The 20,239-nt window shown below is 43.8% G+C and overlaps 1 protein-coding gene across 2 annotated transcripts in view; it reads right to left on the reverse strand.

Moving 5' to 3' along the window:
* The window catches only part of GNPDA2 (glucosamine-6-phosphate deaminase 2), a 32,048-nt gene extending 19,954 nt beyond the window's left edge, over positions 1-12,094 (reverse strand). The window contains exons 1-4 of one of the 2 annotated variants that reach the window (XM_061164673.1): positions 11,985-12,094; positions 8,828-8,989; positions 1,735-1,836; positions 29-211 (exon numbers count right to left, since the gene is read on the reverse strand). In XM_061164673.1, coding sequence (XP_061020656.1) covers positions 29-211; positions 1,735-1,836; positions 8,828-8,951 — 409 coding nt within the window. In that variant the 5' untranslated portion in view covers positions 8,952-8,989; positions 11,985-12,094. The remainder of the gene's footprint in view (positions 1-28; positions 212-1,734; positions 1,837-8,827; positions 8,990-11,984) is intronic. The other variant, XM_061164675.1, reaches the window with a different exon arrangement.
* Between the last annotated feature and the right edge of the window lie 8,145 nt (positions 12,095-20,239).

Raw genomic sequence — 20,239 nt, forward strand, 5'->3', positions numbered from 1 at the left:
ATGACTACTGAAAAAATGTTTTACGTACCTCCAACAAAAAGATCAATTCCTCCAGCTTCTTTTATTTTCTTTTCAAATGCATCACATTCTGCTTGCAAATCTGTAGCATTCCCATCAAGGATATGAGCATTATTAGGATCTATATCAATATGCTTAAAAAAGTTATTCCACATATAAGAGTGGTAGCTTTCAGGATGATTTCTGGGAAGTCCTAAACACAAAGTTAATGAATAAAAACATAACTATTTTCAGAATTAAATCGAAAGTTGACTTTTCTGATTAAGCCACAAATGCTATTTAAAATATATAATCTTCCTATGCTATATTCAATTTAAAAGCATTTTTATATGGAATAAATGCTTATTTTGTCAGGCATTATTTTAACCACTGTAAATGTATGTATTAACTCAATCAATGTGTATGACATCTGTGGAAATACCAGTATCAATCTCACTTTATAGATGAACAGAAACACTGAAAAGTTAAGTCACTTTCCCAGGGTCAGGGAGCTAATGGAGGGGCTGGAACACAGAAGTCTAGTTCATGTGCATTTAATCACTATATTCCACTTCTCAAATATAAAATTTAACCAGTAAGACTGATTTATGTCTTAAATTCAATATAAATTAAGAGGCTGCTGCTGCGAAGTCACTGCAGTCGTGTCTGACTCTGTGTGACCCCACAGACGGCAGCCCACCAGGCTCCCCCATCCCTGGGATTCTCCAGGCAAGAACACTGGAGTGGGTTGCCATTTCCTTCTCCAATACATGCATGCATGCCAAGTCGCTTCAGTCATGTTCGACTCTATGTGACCCTATGGACTGCAGCCCACCAGGCTCCTCTGTCCACGGGATTCTCCAGGCAAGAACACTGGGGTGACTTGCCATTTCCTTCTCCATATTAAGTGGCTACACAACTGAAATCTTTGTCCATTTTCCCCTTCTGTTATTTCTATTTGCATGCAAGGTATACCTAACTACAACGGTTCTTTGGCAATCATGCTACCATTAAAAATATACACCTATAAAATGTAAATGTCAACACAGAGTTCATATGTTTCCAGTTCAGCAAGTTGTGCTGGGCCGCTCAGTCGTGTCCGACTTTTTGTGGCCCCATGGACTGTAGCCCGCCAGGCTCCCTGTCCATGGGATTCTCCAGGCAAGAGTACTGGAGTGGGTTGCTATTTCCTTCTCCCGGGGATCTTCCCAACCCAGGGATCAAACCAGCGTCTCCTGTGTCTCCTGCACTGTAGGCGGATTCTTTACCCGCTGAGCCATCAAGGAAGCACAAGCAAGTTAACGATCAATAAATTATAAAAGCTTCAAGGCTACAAATATAAATAGCCTTATATTTGAAAAAAATTTACTAATTGCTTTACATATGTATTAATTAATTTATCCCCACACTGGTTTTAACTTTGTTGTGAGGAAAAAAGAAGAATGAGAAACGTCAAAGAATTGGCTCAAAGTTGATGGAGCCAGGACTGGCAAGTAGCACAGCGGAAGATGAGCGCAGATCTTCTAACTCCCAGCCCCGTGGTCCTTCCCCCGTGCCATGCTGTCATGACATAAATATAGAAACGTTTAAACAACCTTCCAACCCACTACAAGGTGGGACATCATACTCTAGAAATATATTCACTCAAAACAAATTTAAATAATGTTAATATTCTCCAAGTATATTCAATTTATAATACAACATGTCCAAATAATATATTCAAACAATATAGCTTACCTACATATTCATCCATGTTAAAGGTCTTCACATATTTAAAAGAAAGGTCTCCATTCTTGTGATATTCTATAAGTTTTTTATAACATCCTAAAGGTGTACTCCCTAAAACAGATAAAGATTCCATTTTCTAACAGTCTAATTTTTAAAAATGTATATATTAACTTTATTCTCATCTTACTTAATGGCATTTTATACATCTTATTAGGCAAACGATTATTAACTTAAAGACGTGTTCAATTAATGAACATATGTTGAATTAGTCTCTTTACAGGGTACCCTAAAATTTTAGGAAATCAGAATTTGCTGAATAAAGCTGAGAATCTGTCAGCTTAAATTACAGCTTGGAAAATTCTTATATTGTTGGATATCTGGAATTAATGGTGTATATTCTAAGACAAGAAACTTCTAGAAAGCACACATTTGAATTAAAAATAAACATCCCACTGATAGAGAAAAACTATTTAGGGAGGGATCTGTAGCACAAACGATATGTAAATAGGTCAAGTGGTGACCATTTAATGAAATCAAAGGGGAAACCAGAGCAGAGTTTAAATATTGCCTCTACTTTCAAAATAGAAAGTGGCAAGGATTGAGTGAGGAAGCTTGTCTTTTTTTTAACTAGAATTCCTGCTCATTTTGTGTTACTGTCAACATACATCAGCTAAAATGTATAAAGTAAAATGGTTTCTAGGAAATGGGATCTTGGCTTTGGATACTTCATCTGAGCTCTTAATGTTATTGTTTTATAAATGTGATTCTTTCATATGTTTTTACAAAACTAAGATCTGATTGACAAGAGCTCCATGAAACGACACAATAAAGATAAGTGAATTCAGCACCTGCGGATGTTTTTCAAAATTGCTTCATTTTTTTAAACTACAAATTCAAAGACTAAATTGACTGAATTCTTAACATCATTCTTACAACAAACAACTTGGCCCACACAATCCTGGTCAGAGTATTGATTTTTAATCCACCTACCATCACAAAGCGAAATAAAACACAGACACATAAAGTTTCTATTCAAGAAGCAGGGAGAAGTATGGCAGAACTGAACAGCATCTGGCGAAACAAAACAACCAACCAAAAAAAACCAACAACAATAAACACATAAGAAATCTGGAGTAGTAAAAAAAATGCCTCTCATTTAAGATGATAGGATAATAGAAGTGGCTAAATATCACACAGACAGGTTCAGAGAACAGAAGACTAATAGGTTTTCTTCAAGTTAAAACCACAAATTGTTTTAAATTGTCATTAATAATTTAAAATTCATGTTGTCAAGCTTTATAATTCCTTATCAAAGAACTACAGCCCACTAACATGAGACCAGGATAAAAGATGGACAAGTATACTTTTCTTTCTTCCCTTCTAGGAACATAAAAAATTTTCTGGGTCTATCTTTTGATGTCAAGAGAAGAGTTATAGGACTCCCTCTATAATTTAAGAGCATATCAAGAAAAATGTAAGAAGTTGTCACAATAGTGATGACAAAAATACATTCATTTTCTACTTTTTAATCAAAGTGACTGAATAGAAAAAAAACAATGGAAGATATGATACAGGGTGAACTGGTGAAAGAAACTTCATTTTAATATATTTGCTTTGCAATACTCATTTACTAACATAATTAATTCAGTACATGTTCACTAGGTTTCAGACGAGGACTCTCTACCACAGAAGAACTCACAAGATACGGATAGACAAGTACTAAATGGCCACAACACAAGGAAAAATATTATAAACTATAAGAGGTCTGGAGAAGCATAACGCATCAAAGAAGGGAAGACTACAGTCTTGGCTGTTGAAAGGAGGATCAAAAATGGCATTTCAACAGAGTCTTTGAAGAAAGAGGTAAAATTCCCACAATCAAAGAATGGGGTAAGTCTTGACTAAATATAGAAAAAAGATGGGGGAGAAGGTTCCGAGATGCCATCTGTATGCCTACGATGTGCTGGATGCTGTGCTGGTGTATGTTATAACACATGTATACATCGTATGTCAGCTGCTGTAAATCTCACAAGTCTGCAAACTCGCATTATGTTTCCCATTTTGAAGGTGAAGAACTGGGTCAAAAAAACTCAGCAATGTGTGAAATATCACACACATGGCAGTGAAGTCAGAGACTTAAGAGGTTCTGCCTGCTTCTGGAGCTCATAAAGCTTTTATTACACAGCACATTAGCAACACTAGTGTAGGGAAAGCCAGCAAGTTCAGGCCTGTCCTTTCACCGACAAGCAGCCTAACTCGCCTCCCGTGATTCGGCGTAGGGGAATGGTGGGCGTTAAACCTGGGAGGCAGGTCAGGCCCACAGCATGCAGCCCCTTACATGTCACGCTGGCCAACGGCACTTCAGTAAATAAATACTGAAGAGATGATCCCCAGAGCTGTGCTTGACTGCCCTCGTGTGGGTGTGCACGCACAGCTGTGTCCGACTCTGCGACCCCACGGGTTGTGGTCTGCCAGGCCACTCTGTCCATGGCGTTTTCCAGGCAAGAGTACTGGAGCGGGTTGCCATTTCCTACTCCAGGGGATCTTCTCCACCAAGGGATCAAGCCCGAGTCTCCTGTGTCTCCTGCGTTGGCAGGCAGAGATTCTTTACCACCGTGCCTCCTGGGAAGCCCCAGAATTGGGCGTGGTGCAGCATGATTATAATACAGCATGTTACTGACAATTACAGGAATGTATGTTCACATTCAAAAGCACAGGGGTGAGGATGGGGCGTGATTAACACGGTCACTGGTCAATGAAGGAGAAGAGAGAAAAATGCCAACAGAAGTTTTTCAGGGATCAGCCCTTGGCAGGTGTATTACTAAGCAGTTATACTATCCAAAATAGAGCAAAAGGGTTGTACATTTAAATACACACAGAAAATGTTTAGCATTGCTGGTGTATATGACTCCGAAGTCTTTCTGCCCCCACACTCAAATTACTGTCTACTTCTTCACAATTAACACAGAATGATTAAGGCAGCTGGCCTGAGCATGGCCTAGGCTCATACGAGGCAAACTGATACAGATGTCTCGTTCAATCACTGCAGCTCAGACATCAAAACTGTGGGTGCTGAGTGAAAGGTCGGAGCATGCCCCGGGAAAGTGCTGCAAGGCAAATTCCGGAGGCTGGCTAAACTTCCAGGGGCTGGCCCCCTGCAGCCTGGCCCAATCAGGTACCAACATAAAGCCCTCGGACACTGACCACCGCTGTAGCCCGCGCTTTCTTCCTTATATGAAAAGACCTGGCCTGGATGCCTGCCCGGACTATAAAACCCCTCCCCACCCCTCATACCTTGCAGACTCCCTTTGTCTCCTCACTCACCAGCCCCCGGGAGTTCTGCCCGAGAGCGACGCTTAATAAAAGGCCTTTACCACCGGTCCTTAGAGGCGGCTTTTTTCCTCCCGCGGCGTTTTTCCTAACATCTGGCGCCCCAACGTGAGGCCCGAGGTGAGGGCCCCCGGCACTTGCCGTTGAGGCCCCCTCGAGCTCCACCGCCGCGGAAGCCTCGGACCCAGGCGGCTGACCAACCCCCCGGACGGCAGGATACGGAGTAAGTCCCTTCGGCTTTGGGGCCTGCCCTCCCTGACGACCACCTCCTAGGGCCCCGTAACGAGTGCGCACTTACTGGGCCCTCCCGGTCACCAGCTGGTGGAGAGACGTCCCCAGCAGCTGAGTAGACCTCCGGCTTCGGCCTCCGGCTTCGGCCTTTCCGGTCACCAGCTGGTGGGGAGACGTCCCCAGCGGCTGAGTAGACCTCCGGCTTCGGCCTTTCCGGGTCCCTGCGGTCGTGAGGAAGACGTTCCCCACAACTACACGGACCTCCGGCTCCCCTTGACTCGTCCGAAGACGTTCGGACAGCGGGGGTTGCCTCCACGCCCCGTGGTCGTCATGGGATTGACAGCCTCCAAACCCGATCCCCAATACTCCACCCCCTTAGAGTGCCTGCTGGCTAACCTGCAGACTCTAGGGCTAAAGAGAGATATCCGCCCCCAGCAGCTCACTTTTCTGTGCTCACAGGCCTGGCCTCAGTATTCCCTAGATAATGGCTCACAATGGCCAGCCACAGGGACACTAGACTTTGACGTCCTCCGTGATTTGGATAATTACTGCCGGAGAACGGGAAAATGGTCTGAGGTCCCCTATGTTCAGGCCTTTTGGGCGTTGCGCTCTCGCCCCACCCTGTGCACCACGTGCGCTCCCAGCCAAATCCTACTCACCATGGCCCCCCGACTCCACCCTCCCGAGCTAAGCCGACTCCTCCCGCCTCTGAGTCCCCTGCTTTCTCTGTTCCCCAAGAAGATCTGGTGGCCCCCCCTCCCTACACCTCTCCCACGGCCCCCTCCCCTTCCTCTCCGGTTCCTACTCCCTCCCCTTCCACTCCGGCCCCTCCTAACCTCTCCCCCTCTAACCCTACTCCGGCCTCTTTTGCTCCTGTTCCCGCCCCTGAGGCTTCACCGCCGGCCCCAGATTCTCCGGCCATTAACCCTATCTTGTATCCTCCCCTTCCCCCCGTCACTCCCTTCTCGTCTCCGGTTAGCTCCCACACTCGCTCCCACAGCAACCCTCCAGGGGCCTCCCCTCCCCCTCCCCCAGCCCCGCTACTCCCCCTGCGACAAGTGGCCGGAGCCGAGGGCCTGGCCCAGGTCCACGTCCCCTTCTCTCTCCAGGACTTAGCACAGATCGAGGCCAAGCTGGGATCCTTTTCCTCCAACCCCACTCAGTACATTAAGCAGTTTACTGGTCTGACCCGCGCCTACGCCTTAACATGGCAGGACATATATGTCATCCTGGGGTCTACCACCACCCCCGAAGAGAGGCAGGCCATCTGGACGGCAGCCAGGGCTCAGGCCGACCAGCGGCACTGTGCCAACCCCTCCCCCGAGCGCCCCCCGGGAGCTCAGGCAGTTCCTGACACCGACCCTGATTGGAACTACCAGGAAGGGGGTGGCGGCCAGCTGCGGGTACGCTATATGATAGAGTGTCTCCTCGATGGGATGGAAACGTCCTCTCATAAGGTTGTAAACCTCCTCAAACTAGATGAGGTGACTCAGGGGCCCGATGAAAACCCAGCCATGTTTCTTAATCGGCTGACTGAGGCCCTTGTTCAATACACCAGACTGTCTCCTGAGTCCCCCACTGGGGCAGCTACCTTGGCCAATCATTTTATCTCCCAATCCGCACCTGACATCCGAAAAAACTGGCCAAGGCCGAGGACGGCCCTCAGACCCCTATTCGAGACCTGGTAAAAATGGCCTTTAAAGTTTATAACGCCCGTGAAGAAACTGCTGAGGCCAGCCAAAAGGCAAGGCTCAAGCAAGAGGCCGAATTTCAGGCAAGCCTCCTAAACCAACAAACCCAGGCCTTAATAGTGGCCCTGCGGCTGGCGGCAGGCTCGGGGTCCCAAAACCCCCCTCCGGGGGCCTGCTTCAAGTGCGGCCAAGAAGGACACTGGGCCAAGATGTGCCCCAATCCGCGGCCTCCTTCCAAGCCGTGCCCGTTGTGCAAACAGCGAGGACACTGGGCTAGTGACTGTCCCCAGGCCTCTCGGGCCCCGACCTCTAGGGGCCGGGGACCAGAGCGCCCCAGGGAGACCTCCTGCCCTCCTCCGGCCTTCGAGCTGCTGAGCTTCGACGATGGCTGACATCGCCCAGACTCGGGAACCCCGATAACCCAAGCCAAGCCCAGGGTAACGCTCCAGGTAACGGGTAAAGTCTGGTTAATGCGGGGGCTACCTATTCGGTCCTTCCCTCTTTCAGGGACACTTTACGTCCTTCCCAGGTTTAGGTTATGGGCATTGACGGCCAACCCTCATGTCCACTCCAAACCCAACCACCACCCTGTCAATTAGATTCCTGCCTATTTGCCCACTCCTTTCTGGTCATCCCTTCCTGCCCTACTCCTCTCTTAAAAAAAAAAAAATGTACTCTCACAGATCTCCCAGCAGGTGGCTACGGCCCTGGACATCGACTGGCATCTCCACATCCCCTATCGGCCCCAACCGCCAGGCCTGGAACAAAGGCGCAGACAGCTCCAAGAAAGCCCCCTCTGGACCGGACTCAATGGTTTACTCCCATACCTCTTGCCCTTTCTAGGCCCTATACTCCTGCTGGTTCTGGGCCTCACCACAGGCCCCTGCCTCATCCAACTTATTCTTCGCTGGGTCCAAAAAATAGCGCGGGTTGCGACCGGACGGGCCATGCTCCTAACAGCTTATACTCGACTCAGTCAAAAAGACATAGACCCACTTCACAATCCTGCATAAGCTGACCTTTCGTCCCGGCTGGCCCCTACCCCTCGCCGCCCCCGTTCAGCAGGAAATAGCCAGAGAGAACCGGCGCCCCTTGTCCTATAACAAAAAGGCCGGGATGAAAGGTCGGAGCATGCCCCGGGAAAGTGCTGCAAGGCAAATTCCGGAGGCTGGCTAAACTTCCAGGGGCTGGCCCCCTGCAGCCTGGCCCAATCAGGTACCAACATAAAGCCCTCGGACACTGACCACCGCTGTAGCCCGCGCTTTCTTCCTTATATGAAAAGACCTGGCCTGGATGCCTGCCCGGACTATAAAACCCCTCCCCACCCCTCATACCTTGCAGACTCCCTTTGTCTCCTCACTCACCAGCCCCCGGGAGTTCTGCCCGAGAGCGACGCTTAATAAAAGGCCTTTACCACCGGTCCTTAGAGGCGGCTTTTTTCCTCCCGCGGCGTTTTTCCTAACACTGAGGGGCCCATTTCCAGTGAACACAATCAAAAGAAAATCCCTCTTTGCCATTCTCACCAAGAACTACTGCCATGGACCAAAAAGCAAAACAACAAACAAAAAAACCAACTTGGTGAGTCAGAGAACCTTTCATGGAAATTATGCAAGTGAAAAAAATTATGATTGTAGCTTTTATGAGTTGACATGTATGGGGGAAGGAGGAAAAGGAGAAAATACTGTTCAAATAAATCACATTTATGAGAATCTTAAAATTATATAGTGTTTACAGCATATAAAGGACTTGCTCTTATTTGAGCAGCAAAACAACATTGTAAGCTATTAATTTCCTTCCTTTCGTTAGGTAAGGAAAACAAAAATTCGGGTGTAGAATAAATGGTATATTACCTGTTGGCAAACCCAGTGTAAAATATCTGTCCTGTCCAGGTCTGAACTGAATGATGCGGTTACAGATGTATTTGGCTGCCCATTCACTAGCCAGGTCATAGTTATCAAGGATTACAAGCCTCATTATGGTGACGCACAGCTTCCAGGACAAGAAGTTCAAACCTGAGAAAATGCCATTGTAGAGCACTTTAAGTGATTAGCAGATAGTCAAACAGAAGCATAATACACTGATGACTTTAAAAAGGATATTATTTAAGAAAGACATGCATGTATACAAATACAATCTGTACTTTTAAACTAGCTCTAATAGCTGCTCTCTACTGAACAGACTTCAGGTGCTGGGCAGTGGGCCAGGTCAGTTAAGTACAAATATTAATCCTTACGACAAGCTTCTAAGGTAAAGACAATGTCAGTAGAGAGACTGACACAATTTGAGTTCACATAGTTGTTAAGTGACAAAGTCAAAATTTTATCAAGGCAAATTGACTGTAAAGACATCACACTGCATTGTCTCCACAGGGATACTATATAAAGCAACATAAAACAAGTCTAAAGGCAAACAAAGCAGCACTCATTCATTGATTGCAAGTTAACGGCAGTAATGATTACTCAGCACCTATGAGTTACTTACTAAAATCCAGAACTCTCCCTATGAATGATGTAAGACCCAAACCTCTCTTCTGGTAAATAATGTTTTTATGAAAGTAACACCTGCACTTTAAAAAATTTCAATCAATACAGAAAGGTACAAAGAATTAAAAAAACAAAACAAAACAAAGACCCAAATCCTGCCACTTTGAAATAAAGCTCATTACTATTAGGTATACATCATTCCATACATCTATATAATGCACATATACAAATGGGATGTATAGAAATAATTTCTAACCATGGTATACTACACATTCTATTTTTAACAAAAAGCACTTAATTTTCTGCCTTCAACAGAAGCAAAAAAAAAAAAAATAATAAAGTGAACTAAAAAAACTGCAGATCTCCAGGCAAAAGAATTCTTCACAAAAAGCAATTTCAGTTCCTAAAAGAATATTATAAGGTTAAGAAAAAAATATTATACAAATATTAAGAGAGAGGAGTCACTTTAAAACTGTATGATTCCATTTTGGACAACATGGCTTGACCTGCTACCATAAAATAGGTGAAAATTGCTTTCTTCTACTTTCGCCCACCCCCTGATTTCTTTAAGATGTGTTATTTTTATATTGTCAAGATTTATAACATTTACACTGTGCTTTACAACCACAATTTCCAGATTTTAACTCTTAGTTTTGTATTTAAATGGATGTTACACCAATTCTTTCACAAACGGCTTCAGCAGTCCTGAATTCTGTACCCACAAACTTTACATACAGTAGTAAATCAAATTCTTTACATAGTAGGAATAGGAGGTCTCATAATAATGAATACACTGCACCTAAATATGTCCTTAGGAACATATGATTTAGAAATCTGGCATAACAAAAACTTACAATCAACATGATCTAGAATTCTGGCACAGTAACAAGAGATAAACAACATTTACAAACAATAATTCACACAGTAAGTCCAACAAATGGACTTAATTAATTCAGTCCAGGAAGTGGACTTGGCCTCTATTTAAACTCATTAATAATCTAGTAGCAGAAACTACTTCAAAGTTACACCAAGGAATCAGAAACACTTCCAAGCTGTTTTCACCATCAAGAAATATCATTATTTATAATAAGAATATTCAGCAAAATGACTACTGATAAAAAGAGAGAAAAAAAACCAGTAAGGTGAGGAGGAGGAAATGTCATGACAGTTTTGGGTGCATGCTATTTCTTTTCTCAGTTCAACACACGTAAGAGGGAGGGCCTATTAAATACTAAGCACTAAACTCTGTAGACATATGAATGACTAAGATAAAGATCCTCGTATCAAAGGGCTTAGACTCACTTAAAAGTCTCTGGTGTATTAAAAGAACTGATCATCCTCATTCTTCAGATATAGAAAACTGCAACTCAGAAGTTTATTACTTAAGTTATAAAGCTATTAAGTGGTGGAGGTCTATCTGACTGAAAGACACATGCTCTGCAAAAATGTCTTATAAGAAGAATCACTTAGGATCCCTGTTAGAAAGATTCCCAGGACCTTTCCCTGGATATAGTGTTGCAAAAGATCTGGAACGGGATCCAGGGAATCTGCACTACACAAATATCACAGGCGATTCTCACAATCAGGATAAATTTGGAAAAGAACATCATACACGATGACTTCATGGTACAGAGGTTCAAGTAAGCCCTTCAGACCAAGTACATTGTTTTCTTAAACTCTTTTGCCCAGAGTTCACTTCCCAAAGTCCCAAATGAATCACCTGAGAAAAGCTGAATGTTTTTGCCACATGTGTTCAGATTTTAAAATCTCTTTTCCCAGCTTTCGCCAATCCTCAGAGATCCAAACGGATGCGGTCCTCGACCATTCCCTAGCATCTTGACTCTACAGCACTCAAAAAATGACACAGCACCCCTGTCCTCGTCTTTCTTAGGCGCTGATTCACTTTGGGTGTGCATCCCTTTGACAAAGAGCTGCCAGACACAAACCTGAGAGCTGTAATGCCGGGTGGGAACTTCTGGACAACTTGGGTTAACAGCTATTTTAGAATCTATGCTAGAATCGGGAATCTAAGCTTCCAGAATCCCTGCTATGCGCCTTCCCGCTACAACACACTACACCTGACCTCCAAGAACCTCTGAAGCCCGGCCTGGAAGGAGGCCCTCTGGGAAGGGGGGGTCTGGTCCCGACGAGGGGCTGAAGAAGCAGCGAGGGCTGTGGTCCCTGCCCGGGAAGGCGAAGGCTGCAAACCCAACCTCACCTGCCTGGCTGCTGGGCCCATCCCTCCGCACACAGTGAATGCAAATGAGGATGACTATCGCGCAATTGTAACAAGTGTCAGGAGGGGGCCCCCAGGGAGGGCCCCTCGCGGAGGCTCAGTTCCGAAGAGGACAACCTGCTAAGTTAGAGGGAGACAACGCCGCGGAACACGACGGGCCTCGCCTCCAAGCTCCCCGGAGCCCCGTCCGCCCGGCGTCCCCGTCTCCGCACACAGCCCACCGGTGCAGGCAGCGGCCAGGCAGGTCCCGGCCCGACTCCCCTTCTTGGTCCCTCCGCGTGGGCTCACCTGTGGACCCACGGGCTCCTCCGACGCGGGAGCAGCCGGAACGACCAGCACCCAGCAGCCCGGCGCGACCCCGGCCGGCGCGTGGAGCGCGGCGCCGCAGGACCCGGATGTAAACCCCGGCGCGCAGGAGCCCGCGGCGCGGCCCGCGAATCCTGCGCATGCGCGCGCCTCGGGCTCGCCCGGGATGAGCCGACACGAGGTCCCTGTGAGTGGCGCCAGACCGGAAGCCTTTGCTTACGTGAGTCGCCGGTTCCTGCGGCATCGCCTAGACGGTGCTCGTTTTCTTTCATCTCTCAAGGGTTGAATGGCAGTAGGTTCTTTGGGTTCATGAGATTTAGCACATAGGACTGCGGTGCTCATGCATAAGCATGTATAATAAATAGCAGTATGAATCCATGCCTCTCTTACGCCAGGCTATTGAATGTGTACTTTACAAGCAAAGGGACATCTGAGCGCTTGTGATCAATAAGCTCATCAAAGTTAAGTTGGATATGCTGCAGAAAGGCAAGCCCTGGAGCGGCTCAGTACGCCTGAACTTCAAAAGGAGACTGTGATGAAGGACAGACTTCTGCTGAGTCTCTAGTAAAGGGGTAGAGGAAGCAGACTCTCATTTGAGCTCAGTATCCTGGATCTTTGTTCATGAGGGGGATGGAAGGAAGCGGGGCTGGGGCACTTGTTGTTAAGAAATCAGCCAACACTCAAAGGAAAGGTCTTGTGGCTTCACTAGGACCCATTAGAAACAGTGCTTAGAGTTATGCTAGGAACCAAAATCTGATCACCATTATCAGCATGGGCTGACAGACAGACTCAAGTTTCCTTGGACGCCGCGGAGTTAAGACAAATGTGTAATGCTGTGTTCCCAGATTCCTTATCTGAACTTCTGCACCTGAGTTGTGAATCCAGCCTGCTCCTCTGGGTCAAATGAACCCCCCGGCTCACATTTTTAAGGCAAGAGTGGTGGTGGTGGTTTAGTCTCTTAGTCCTGTCCAGCTCTCTCTGATTCCATGGGCTGTTGCCCGCCAGGCTCCTCTGTCCAAGGGATTTTTCCAGGCAAGAATGCCGGAGCGGGTTGCCTTTTCCTGCTTCAGGGGATCTTCTCTCAGGGATTGAACCTGGGTCTCCACTGCAGGTGAATTCTTTCCCTACTGAGCCACCAGGGCAAAGAGTAGATTGTTCTGTTCTCAGATACAGCTTCAAATAGCAAAGTTCCTCACAAACATATACCAAGGGACAAGGATTTTTTGCACTATAGTCTTGAGTTAGCTTTCAAAAGCCGTTGTTAACACCTCCCCAGTATTATAATTTATCATCTAACAAAAATCAATTTTGTATCCACTGTAGTTAAAAAAAAATCTGCAAATAATAAAAAGAGCCTTGCAGAAAATATTATTGGAGCGTAAACGGGTAACTGTGAAATGTTTTCTTTCTTAGTGGTTTTACCTCTTCATGCTTTTCTAACACTAGAAAAAAGTTCTGTCTCTGCTATTAGTGCTTGACAATGGTTACTTCTGCTTTGATTGCACAATATCATGTCCTGTCTTCCTTTTCAAGTAGGTATTTCTAACCTCTTGCAAGGCATATGCCATTTCATTGTATAAGATTAAAACAATGTTACTGCCATTAAAAGTAAAATATGTAAAACTAAACAGAGAAATTGTTTTTGGCAAAGACAGGTTCATTTGTCCATTCAACAAATATTTACTGATTATGTGGTTTTGTGCCAGATACCAGCATGAGAAGGACAGACATACAGTCCTTGCTTTTTGTGAACTAAGAGCCTTGTGGGGATACAGACATCACCCCACAAATCCTAATAAGGGAAAGTAGTCTGAGAGTACTGAGCAGCCTTGGACTTTAATGGGAATGCTCCTTTGTGTTTGGGGATGACTTGGTCATAGAAAGGACTGTGTCTTGTCCTCCAAATAAAGCCCCAAATGACAAGATTAATAGAAAGGTACCCTGAACCAAGGTTTTGGATGAAAAGTTTGGTAGGAAAGTTCTCACAGGTTGTCACCCAGCAAAAGTGACAGACTTCCAGTGCATAGGAGCTGACTATAAAGGTGACTATGTGGATGGCAGGAAAAAAATGCCTGATGACAGCCCTGGTCTCCAGGTTACAGAAAGAAGCATCAGACAGCAGTCACACCCCGTGATCGTGAGCAGCGGACACGGACCTGAACTAGGGTCTCAGCATGCACCATTGGAGGGCAATGGACAAGCTGCTTTGGGAGACACCAATTGGGATATATACTTTAGACAAAAACACACAGGCAGAGATACCTATCCACTGTGGTTGGTGTCAGAGAAGAGAAAATAGCCCCAGAACTCTGTGGACGTAGACACCAGGAGTCTCCCCACCTTAGATGTCCTTCTGAGTCAAAGGTGGGGAAGGTGGATATTCCGAAGTGACAGAATTTACACTTAAAATGACTCAACAAGGAAACACTAAAACAATTAAATGAACCTGAAAATAACTTTTAAGTTGCTCACTCTCATGAGAATGAGACTGAGGGAAAGTTTTAAGTAAAAGTCATTTAATAAAAAAAAAAAGTCATTTAATAGATTGAAACTGTATATTATATAGGTTTATCACAGAAAAATAAGAAATGGCACATTGGAATTTATGGCCTATGAAATTTTTATATTCTAAAGAATGTTTTAGCAGTGTATACCCTGATCGGATTTGTATGTAAAACAACAGTCACCCTGTATGCCTGTAAAGAACAACTTAAAGTTGGGTCAGAAATAGATGAGGGAAATCTGGATTTTTCCAGGAAGCATACAGAAAAGGACCCTATAATCTCGGAAAATAACTTCTACAAAGGTCTGCAGGCAGGAAAGTAAAAGGCATGCATATGGAATTCCGAATAACTTCCATGTAGCTGAGAGTAGGATGTATTTCAAACACGAGAGAAAAATGAATCTGGAAAGAGAGATGGAGGACAAATGAAGTATCTTGTAGGCTATGCATGGAAATTGGACTTCATATTGTAAGCAGTGGAGAACAACTTAAGCTTTATGAAATGTAACAGGAGACTAGAATATTGTTTGTTAGGAAGAAGGAAATAGAATGGGTGGGGATCCTATTTTAGTCATAAAAATCCAGACACAAAAAAGACTCTAGGCTCCTTTTGTATTTTCTTTGCCCCAGCACTGGTACTAGGCATTTCACTAATGACTGATACTTTTTAGTTTTTGTTTGTTTTGCTATTTTATCAAGAATATAATATTTGCCAGACACTACCTGAATCTATTAAAATGACAGTTTGGTTTACCACTTTACTCTGCTAGTGAATTATGGTGATTGACTTGTTAATGTTAAATATACCATGCATTGCTGAGATAAACGGGACCAGGCATGGCTTTTCTTGGTCCCGGTCATGGAAGCAACTAAATTTTTACCTGTGAAGATTTTTTTAACAAATGCCTCTTTCCCCACAAAAGGTCAGTTGCTCAGTCATGTCCGAATCATTGCAACCCCATGGACTACAGCACGCCAGGCCTACCTGTCCATCACCAACTCCCGGGGTTTACTCAAACTCATGCTCATCGAGTCGGTGATGCCATCCAGCCATCTCATCCTCTGTGGTCCCCTTCTCCTGCCCCCAATCTTTCTCAGCATCAGAGTCTTTTCCAATGAGTCAGCTCTTCGCATGAGGTGGCCAAAGTATTGGAGTTTCAGCTTCACCATCAGTCCTTCCAATGAACACCCAGGACTGATCTTCTTGAGGATGGACTGGTTGGATCTCCTTGCAGTCCAAGGGACTCTCAAGAGTCTTCTCCAACACCACAGTTCAAAAGTATCAATTTTTCGGTGCTCAGATTTCTTCACAGCCCAACTCTCACATCCATACGTGACCATTGGAAATACCATAGCCTTGACTAGATGGACCTTTGTTGGCAAAGTAATGTCTTTGCTTTTAAATATGCTATCTAGGTTGGTCATAACTTTTCTTCCAAGGAGCAAGTGTCTTTTAACTTCATGGCTGCAGCAATCATCTGCAGTGATTTTGGAGCCCAAGAAAATAAAGTCTGTCACTGTTTCCACTGTTTCCCCATCTATTTCCCAGGAAGTGATGGGACTGGATGCCATTATCTTTGTTTATTGAATATTGAGTTTTAAGCCAGGTTTTTCACTCTCCTCCTTCACTTTCATCAAGAGGCTCTTTAGTTCCTCTTCACTTTCTGCCCTAAGGGTGGTGTCATCTGCATATCTGCGGTTATTGACATTTCTCCCAGCAATCTTGATTTCAACTTGTGCTTCATCCAGCCTGGCATTTTGCATGGTGTACTCTGCATATAAGTTAAAGAAGCAGGTGACAATATGCAGCCTTTCCTGATTTGGAACCAGCCTGTTGTTCCAAGTCCAGTTCTAACTGTTGCTTCCTGACCTGCATACAGATTTCTCAGGATGCAGGTCAGGTGGTCTGGTATCCTCATCTCTTTCAGAATTTTCCATACTTTATTGTGATCCACACAGTTGAAGGCTTTGGCATAGTCAGTAAAGCAGAAATAGATATTTTTCTGGAACTCTCTTGCTTTTCCATGATCCAGTGATGTTGACAATTTGATCTTTGGTTCCTCTGCCTTTTCTAAAATCAGCTTGAACATCTGGAAGTTCACTGTTCACGTTCTATTGAACGTGGTTGAAGAAGCCTGGTTCGGAGAATTTTGAGCATTACTTTGCTAGAGTGTGAGATGAGTGCAATTGTATGGTAGTTTGAACATTCTTTGGCATTGCCTTTCTTTGGGATTGGAATGAAAACTGACCTTTTCCAGTTCTATGGCCATTGCTGAGTTTTCCAAATATGCTGGCATATGGAGTGCAGCACTTTCACAGCATCATCTTTCAGGATTTGAAATAGTTCAAGTGGAATTCCATCAGCCTCACTAGCTTTGTTCATAGTGATGCTTCCTAAGGGCCACTTGAGTTTGCAATCCTGGATGTCTGGCTTTAGGTGAGTGATCACACTATCGTGATTATCTGGGTCATGAAGGTGTTTTTTGTACAGTTCTTCTGTATTTCTTGCCACCTCTTCTTAATATCTTCTGCTTCTGTTAGGTCCCTACCATTTCTGTCCTTCACTGTGCCCACCTTTGCATGAAATGTTCCCTTGGTATCTCTAATTTTCTTGAAGAGATCTCCAGTCTTTCCCATTCTATTGTTTTCCTCTATTTCTTTGCACTGATCACTGAGGAAGGCTTTCTTGTCTCTCTTTGCTATTCTTTGGAACTCTGCATTCAAGTAGGTATGTCTTTCCTTTTCTCCTTTGCCTTTCACTTCTCTTCTTTTCTCAGCTATTTGTAAGTCCTCCTCAGATAATCATTTTACCTTTTTGCATTTCTTTTTCTGGGAGATGGTCTTGATCCCTGCCTCCTGTATAATGTCACAAACCTCCATCCATAGTTCTTCAGGCACTCTATCAGATCTAATCCCTTGAATCTATTTGTCACTTCCACTGTATAATCATAAGGAATTTGATTTAGGTCATACCTGAATGGCCTAGAAGTTTTTTCCCTACTTTCTTCAATTTAAGTCTGAATTTGGCAATAAGGGTTTTATGATCTGAGCCACTGTCAGCTCCCAGTCTTGTTTGTATACAAGTCTTGACTGTATACAGCTTTTCCATCTTTGGCTGCAAAGAATATAGTCAGTATGATTTCGGTATTGACCATCTGATGATGTTCATGTGTAGAGTGTTCTCTTGTGTTGTTGGAAGAGGGTGTTTGCTATGACCAGTGCGTTCTCTTGGCAAAACTCTATTAGCCTTTGCCCTGCTTCATTCTGTACTCCAAGGCCAAATTTGCCTGTTACTCCAGGTGTTTCTTGGCTTCCTACTTTTGCCTTCCAGTCCCCTGTAATGAAAACGACATCTTTTTTGGGTGTTAGTTCTAGAAGGTCTTGTAGGTCTTCATAGAATTGTTCAACTTCAGCTTCTTCAGCATTACTGGTTGAGGCATAGACTTGGATTACCATGATATTGAATGGTTTGCCTTGGAAACGAACAGAGATCATTCTGTCATTTTTGAGATTGCATCCAAGTACTGCATTTCGGACTCTTTTGTTGACTGTGATGGCTATCCCATTTCTTCTAAGGGATTCTTGCCCACAGTATTAGATATAATGGTCATCTCAGTTAAATTCACCCATTCTAGTCCATTTTAGTTCACTGATTCCTAAAATGTCAATGTTCACTTCTGCCATCTCCTATTTGACCACTTCCAGTTTGCCTTGATTCAGGGACCTGACATTCCAGGTTCCTATGCAATACTGCTCTTTATAGCATTGGCCTTTACTTCCATCACCAGTCATCCATCACTGGCTGTTGTTGCTTTGACTCCATCTCTTCATTCTTTCTGGAGTTATTTCTCCACTGATCTCCAGTAGCATATTGGGCACCTACCGACCTGGGGAGTTCATCTCTCGGTGTCCTATCTTTCTGCCTTTTCATACTGTTCATGGGGTTCTCAAGGCAAGAATACTGAAGTGGTTTGCCATTCCCTTCTCCAGTGGACCACATTCTGTCAGACCTCTCCACCATGACCTGTGGTGGCTTTAGCACTAGGTAAAAACTCTTGAGTTGGACAAATAAAACAAGCCTTTCAGAGGCTTCTTCTGAAGTCATCGACCTTAATCAGAAAGTGAAAGTAAGCATTTTTCGCCCAGTCATGTGCAACTCTTTGGGATCCCATGGACTATAGCCCTCCAGTCTCCTCTTTCCATGGACTTCTCCAGGCAAGAATAGTGGAGTAGGTTGCCATGACCTTCTCCAGGGGATCTTCTTGTCTCGGGGATCGAACTCAGGTCTTCTGCATTGCAAGCAGATTCTTTACCTTCTGAGCCACCAGGGAAGTCCTACCTTAAATAGATTAAATAATAGTGGCTGTTCCTTGGGAATGAGATATAAAAGTGCTTCAGTCTGCTTCTTGCTCCATATAGTACTGGGAATGTAGGATTTTGTTTTTGTTTTTCCAAAGGCTGTCACTGATCTGAGAGCGGGGAATGGGATGAGGGTAAATTAAAACACACAAAACCAACTGTTCTTCCTGACAGTCAGCTACCTTTCATAAAAAAAAGCCCTCCCCGTGTTACTGAAAATCTGTCACTGGTTTCCAAAGTTCTCAGAAAGTTGGTTTTGATGGTTTGTCAGTTTTCTTTTTGCTTATATGGAGGGGCAGAGTTTTCGATATATTTATCCTGCTATTTTTGCTGATATCCTCACTTGATTACTTTTTGAGTGAGCATTATTAGTTTCTGTTACAAGGAATTTTAAATTTTTTGTTGCCAAAATTATTGGTATAGCGTTGATTGTAATATTACCTTGTTATCTCTGCATTCCATAGTGATTTCAACTCCCTCATATCTGATACTGTAAATTATACCTTCATTTTTTTTCTTTCTAATCACTGTGGTTAGATGTTTTTTAGTTTAATTGATCTTTTCAAAGAACTAAATTTTGGATTAATTGGGTTTTGCATTGCTTTCTTATTTCTGTATCATTGATTTCTACTCTAATCTTTATTATTTCCATCTATATTATTTCCCAAGGTCTACTCACTCAGGATTGAATCCCCCCCCCCCCCCCGTTTTTTTCCCCCTAGTTTCTTTAGGTGGAAGTTGAAATCACTGTTTTGCAACCTTTGTTACTTTCTCATATAAACTTGTAGTTCTGTGTATTTCCCTTCTTAAAACTGCTTTAGTGACATCCCATAATTTTTTATATCTTCTTTTTTCATTTTATTTCAGCAGAAAATTCTATTTTTTTTTTTTTTTGGTTTCTTTTTGGCCTATAGGTTATTTATAAGTGTATTCTTATTTGCATATTTTCCAGAAGCTGTCTATTTTTTATTTCCATTTTACTTCTTTTTTGATCAAAGAACATCCTTTGTATGACTTGATTCTTTTAAAATATGTTAAGACTTGTTTGTGGTCCAAAATATGGTATATATTTATGTGCACTTGAAAAAAATGGGATTTCTATTTTGGCCTAGGTTGTCTATTAGATAAAGTTGGTTGATGGTATTCAAGTCTCATATCTTTACTGATTTCATGTTAATTATTTTATAAATTAATGAGATAGTAGTGTTGAAATTAGACAATTATTGTGGTTTTTTTTTTTGTTGGCATTTTATCAATATTTGGTTGATGTCTTCTTCAGTTCAGGTCAGTTCAGTCGCTCAGTCGTGTCCGACTCTTTGTGACCCCATGGACTGCAGCACGCCAGGCCTCCCTGTCCATCACCAGCTCCCGGAGT

Source organism: Dama dama, chromosome 17 (genome assembly GCF_033118175.1).
Source record: "Dama dama isolate Ldn47 chromosome 17, ASM3311817v1, whole genome shotgun sequence".
Classification (NCBI taxonomy): domain Eukaryota; kingdom Metazoa; phylum Chordata; class Mammalia; order Artiodactyla; family Cervidae; genus Dama; species Dama dama.